The sequence below is a fragment of the Cotesia glomerata genome, unplaced genomic scaffold, assembly GCF_020080835.1.
Source record: "Cotesia glomerata isolate CgM1 unplaced genomic scaffold, MPM_Cglom_v2.3 scaffold_16, whole genome shotgun sequence".
In the NCBI taxonomy this organism is placed as follows: Eukaryota; Metazoa; Arthropoda; class Insecta; order Hymenoptera; family Braconidae; genus Cotesia; species Cotesia glomerata.
The window spans coordinates 61,075-67,551 of NW_025401997.1; the positions used below are offsets into that span (position 1 = coordinate 61,075).

At 29.4% G+C, this 6,477-nt stretch overlaps 1 protein-coding gene across 1 annotated transcript; it reads left to right on the forward strand.

The window, feature by feature from the left end:
- The first annotated feature begins 2,569 nt into the window (after positions 1-2,569).
- LOC123273894 lies at positions 2,570-4,407 on the forward strand. The gene is made up of 2 exons (XM_044741374.1): positions 2,570-2,641; positions 3,191-4,407. The coding sequence occupies exon 2, from the start codon at positions 3,289-3,291 to the stop codon at positions 4,405-4,407; it is 1,119 nt and encodes a 372-aa protein (XP_044597309.1). The 5' UTR covers positions 2,570-2,641; positions 3,191-3,288.
- Positions 4,408-6,477: the final 2,070 nt, after the last annotated feature.

Sequence of the window (6,477 nt, forward strand, 5' to 3'; positions counted from 1 at the left end):
AAATACAATAATCGCGAATTAGTTTTAAAGTCAAGTGACATTAAAGAGTCATTAATAGAGCAGCCTTGTTCTATTACAAATAATGATCCTGTATCAGTATTTCTTAAAATTTGTGAAGATAATTGTGATATTAGAAATTTAGTGCAATTTAAATTAGAAATTAATGATCGATGCAAAACGTGCAGTTATTCCAATTCCTATAGTGTATTAGAAAATATATTACAAATTTCATTACATGATAAGAAAAAAACATTTGAACTACAAGAATTAATTGATTCATCATTTGGATATTGGTTTACTAGTTTCAAATTTTGTGAAAATTGTAAGGAAGCCAAAGATACGCTAACAAAAATTTCATTAAATTCTTTGCAACAGATATTAGTTGTGAAATTAGTTTTGTCCGTAAAAGGAAAAAATAAATTGACAAACAGAAAAAAAGGATTTATAAAATCGGTACCCAAAGCAAAAATATCATTATGTAATACAAACTATGCTGTTGTAAGTGCTATATTTAACTCTTCAAAAGATGGTAATTCTGAAAATCATCATGTTGCGATGATTAAACATAATTTATCATGGATCCAAATAGATGATGAGACTGTACAATCAGTAAGATGGCCTGCGAATTCTAAAAGTGCTTACGTATTTTTCTTACAAAAGAAGTAAATTGAAACTTGAATGAAATAACTACTACTAATAACTTATTCTAAATTAAAAAAAAATACTTAAACGAACTCAAACAAAAAAATTAAAATTTAAATAATTATAATACTGAGTAAAAAAAATCATAATAATAAAAATAATTTCCATTTATTCCGAAGATCGGTGATTTTACCCTATTTTCAACTTATCAAAAAATTAAATTAAATAACTATTACTAACTTATTTTAAATTAAAAAAAAAAAAAACTTAAATGAAAACAAACAACGAAACAAAAATTGAAAAAATTATAATTCTAAGTAAAAAAAAATCATAATAATAAAAATAATATAATGATATGAAAGAAGCCAACCAAAAATGTTTTCGTTTAGGTGAATTTAATTTGGCAACTGTCGAAGGAGTACTAGAATTCATGCAAGCTGTTAAAATTGCTCAATGCGATGATATCGATCTGATTTTTCAAATATTAGTTTGTGTAAATGTGTATCAGATTTAACAATTACTAATTTATTGTGAATATCAATAGATACTTAATTTAAATATTGACAATGTCCTAGACTCGGTAGACGCCATGGTGACAAATTCCGTTCAAATCCGTTGTAAGAGTAGTAGAATACTATATACATAAATGCAATAAGAATAGAATAAATACATTTGTGTTCTAGAAAATTGCTTGATTTTATTGAGGTGAGAGTAGATAGATCACTACTGACTACCTTTTGTACTAAGAAGTGAGCAAAAAATAACACTTAACAAAAAGATATGAAATCCGAACAAAAACAGTTTCACTGTAAAAAATTGCGCCAAGGCCACGTTCATGAAACTCATCTCAATAACATTTGCACTTTACAAAAAAAAAAAGACTCATTTTAATAATTTTCATTCTCTACAAAAAGATGTGAAATACAAAAAAATACCAAGAAACCGTCATAATGTTGAAAAAATTGAAAAAAAATTTGTTGAAAATTAAAAAATAAAAAAAAAAATTTTTTATCGTACTTGGCGCGCGTCATTGAGTACCCCAAATTTTTTCAGGATAAATAAACATCCTTTTAATGTTGAGAATTTTATAAGTAAGTCAACCTATGTTATTTCATAATAAGTTTTACAAAAGTTAGGTAAAATCGACATGTCATACGCAGTTATGACAAACTACATATAAGTCGATACGCATGCATACGTTGGGTTGGTTGCATTGTGAGAATTGTGTTTACTAAAAAATAAAACATATGGCCGACTAAATTGGGAAAATGCGGTGTGAGTGCCAATCAAAATGTGTTAATTACAATTAAATGAAGCAATATCAAGCTTTAATATTGCATAAGGTTCTTCATTAAAGATTAATGACGAAGCTGAAAAAAAATGAATTCAAAACTTTTGTATAATTTCAGATTTCTTGAACACACCACTATATTGACAGTTCTTTTCACTAAAGATATAAAAAAAAATTTTAAGAACGGGTTTTTGCACTAAAACTGATAATTGATACACTAAGCAATGTTTCAATGAGTTCAGTATCCTTGACTAATGAAATCTATATAAATATATAATATGATTATATATATACAAGCCAAATCGATTTTTCTTGAGTTGAAATTCTTCCGAAAAAATTTGGGGTACTCAATGACGCGCGCCAAGTACGATAAAAAATTTTTTTTTTTATTTTTTAATTTTCAACAAATTTTTTTTCAATTTTTTCAACATTATGACGGTTTCTTGGTATTTTTTTGTATTTCACATCTTTTTGTAGAGAATGAAAATTATTAAAATGAGTCTTTTTTTTTTTGTAAAGTGCAAATGTTATTGAGATGAGTTTCATGAACGTGGCCTTGGCGCAATTTTTTACAGTGAAACTGTTTTTGTTCGGATATATATAACCTCAATACATCATGTGTCTAACCTTATTTATTTTTTTCTGTTTTAGACCACTCTCAGCAACAAAATAGTGTTCCAACGGGATATAATTTAGTAAATAATGATTGTAAGTACTAATAATTAATACTAACTTTCATCATTTAATGTTAAATAATTTAAAGAAATTTTTCAATTTAATAATAATTTTAATGAAAAAACTTAAAAAACTTAAAAATTTAATTTAAAAACATGTACCTAATTTACAATTCATGATTTAAAATATTAAAAAAAATTTAATTTAATTTAAACTTATATTCAATAATTCAATAATTCTTAAATTAACAAAATGATTTAATATTTAGATTTATAGGAAAAAAAACAATTTTAAGACGGATGAATATTTTTGAATGGTAAAATAAATTGTAAAAAATTCAAAATTAAAATGATATTAAAAAAAAATAATTTAATTTTAAACTAAAGAGTGGATAATTTTTAAATGGTACATATAATTTAATAACCATATTTGAAAATAATCATTATCTTAAAATGAGTTTTTAAAATTAATTTTATATACATTTTTCGAATTTACGATGTAAAAAATTTTAGTTTTTTAAGGAATTGATTCTCAATACACAGTCGATAGATAACTCGTTACATACTTTGAATTGTTTTTCAGATAACCCTCCAGTAGATGTACAGCCAGAAATTCCATACTCACGGTTTCGTCGAAATAAGTTTGCTCATAAAGAATTTAACGACAAGTTTTTAAACAATATGTTTGGTCATAAGTGCTCCGTTTGTGATCGATTGTGGTTTAAGTTAGATTTAAAATCACCACGTGCTGAAGATGAACAATTATTAAGGGTAATAGTTGAAAATTACAATACAGTTGAAGATATTTTACTGTGCAACACGTGTTACCAAGCAATTGGGAGGAAAGTGATTCCTATAATGTCTACTTATAACGGTTTTAAATATGAAAAAATACCTGAGGTTTTACCACCGCTTGACTTAATTTCGGAAAGACTTGTCTCACCACGAGTTCCATTTATGCAAATTCGACGGTTACGACATGTTCATGGGCAATATGGAATTTATGGACAAATCATTAATGTACCAGTCGAGGTAAACAATATGGTAAAACTCTTACCCCGTAATGTCGATGATGATTACTGTATTAACGTACACATTAAAAGAAAAATAATACATAGATCAAGCTATTTAATGGGACTAGTTAATAAAAGGACAATTCGTGCATGGCTTCAGTATTTGCTTCAAACTCCACTTTATTTATTTTACGATATTAAAATTGATGAAAGCTTCTTCAACAATAATAGTAATAATGAAATCGATCTAGAAGAAATGAGTGAAGATATACCGGTCGAAGAGAGTCTAACAGCACAACAGAAAACTCTACTTTGGAATGAAGATATGTATTTACGGATCGCTCCTGGAGAATATAATATTCCCAAAAGTATAATTTTTGATGAAAATGCCGAAGAACTTTCTTTCCCATCGATTTATTTGGGTCATTTCCGAAAATTCAGAGAGGGAGTAAATGCAACACCGTTCGCAATAGCAACTAGCGAATTACGAAGATCAGATCGGCGTGGAGTTACTCCACATCATTTATTATATCTAGCAATGAAAATTATGAGGTTAAGAGTTCGTGACTCGCTTACGATTGCATTTAAACATGTGGGAAAAAATACTAATATTACACGGCAGCAAGTTGAGTCAGCTGACTACATTAATAATTGTATCGAAAGTAATTTAGCTTTTTCTGCGCTCAATACCAAATTCAGTATGGTATTGGAGCGATCGAAAGAGATCTTTTGCGATGATTCGGCAACTAGGAAAACCTACGATGTTTCTTACTTTGAGTGCCAATGAAATCGGATGGACCAATTTAATACAATTATTGTACAAATTAAAAAATAACGGTACTGAAATTTCAGCTGAACAAGCTGCGTCACTGGATTACATATCTAAGACTACACTAGTGAATGAAGATGCTGTGACCTGTGCTATCTATTTTAATAAAATAGTCAATATATTGATAACTATTCTCCAATCAAAGAAGAACAGCCCATTTGGAAATTATTATGTTGTCGACTATTTTAAACGAATTGAATTTCAGCATCGTGGTAGTCCTCATGCACATATTTTATTGTGGCTGAATGACGCTCCATCAGATCCTCTTGGTACAAACTATCAAGATACTGTAATGATGATTGATCAATTGATATCAATTTCTTCATCAGAAGCTTCTGGACATATTCGCTTGCAAAGTCACAAACATACCTTTACCTGTTATAAAAAGTACATGCCAATCAACCTCAGAAATGCCGATTTGATGCTCCATTTATGCCATGTAAATCCACTACAATATTAAAACCAATGCAGAAAGATCATCCAGGATATGCTGATTACGCTAAGCGGTATAAACAAATACAAATTAATCTTGAGAACAATGATTACGAGAATATTGAAATGTTTTATGCACAAAATCATATAACTTCTGATAATGATTATTTTCATATTCTTGAAGCTGGAATTACCAGACCTAAAGTATTTTTGAAGCGACAACCTAAAGAAAAATGGCACAACCCTTTCAATCCTTTTATTCTCAATGTCTTACAATCAAATACAGATATGCAATTTATTATCGAAGAATACTCATGTGCAGCGTATGTTGTTGAATATGTCAATAAAACTAATAGGGGTATAAGTAATTTACAAAGACAAATTCATGAAATCATGGATGAAAACTCTGAGTTTGATATAGTAGAAATAACTAGAAAAATGAGTGTTAATATGCTCAACACCGTTGAATTAACAAGCCAGGAAGCAGCGTGGTACCTTCTTCGTGAACCTATGTCTAGAAGTTCAGTCTCCATAGTTTATATTCCCACCGTTTGGCCTATTGAACGACAGCGTATTAGACGAACACAAAAAGAATTAGATGAATTAAATATCGATGAAGATTCAACAAGTATTTGGAAGGAAAACTGGTTTGATAAATACGAGAAGCGGCCACAAGAAATGGAAGAATTATCACTTGCACAATTCGTTGCTAATTTTACTAAAAATTCGCAAGGTGATTATATTCGTCGAAAGCAACAACGCATCATTCGTTATAGGAATTATGACATAGCCTCAGATATAAATGAGTATAAAAGAGAAATGGTGACTTTGCATATCCCATTTCGGAATGAAGAATTCGAGATTCTTGAAGAGATGAAATTTATTAGGATTTACGACGAAAATGAAAATCAAATTCTGGAGCGACGTAAAGAGTTTGAATCTGACTTAGACATTAATAAAACTATAGAGCTATGCCGAAAACTATGTCGCGAAAATGAAGAAGCAGACGATGACGATGAGATTCATGATATTGCCACTAGATTTCCAGAAATTAATCCATTCCAAACGCTATATGACAATCCGAATTCGGATGTAAACAGTGATTTACGTCTCGCAACCCTAAATAAACTTGGTGCCATTGCAAAACGGAAAGAAAATTTAATGCCTAACGACCAATATTATGAGCTGATGAAAATGGCAAACCAAAAACAAAAGGAACTTTTGATGCACGTCATTTACAATCTTCAGTTGGAAGATCCTCCTCCGCTGCAAATATTTTTACAGGACCAGCTGGATGTGGTAAAACATTTGTTATTAAATTATTAATGGAAATTTATAATCGATATTCTGAAAGTGATGGGTTTTGTAATGCTTATATCGCTTGTGCTTCTACTGGTAAAGCTGCTGTGGCTATCAATGGGACAACAGTACACACTGCACTGAAGATAAGTCTTTCAAAGTTGCTTCCTTTATCTATTGAAGTAGCCCAACAATATAGATCACTTTTTAAATATGTTCGTGTATTGATTATCGATGAAATTAGTATGATTGGAGCCGAGTTGTTGTCCCAAATAGATTCAAGGTTAAAGCAAATCA

Excerpts from the sequence above, each read along its gene's own strand:
- LOC123273894 (XM_044741374.1), top strand. The coding sequence starts at position 3,289 with ATGTTTGGTCATAAGTGCTCCGTTTGTGATCGATTGTGGTTTAAGTTA.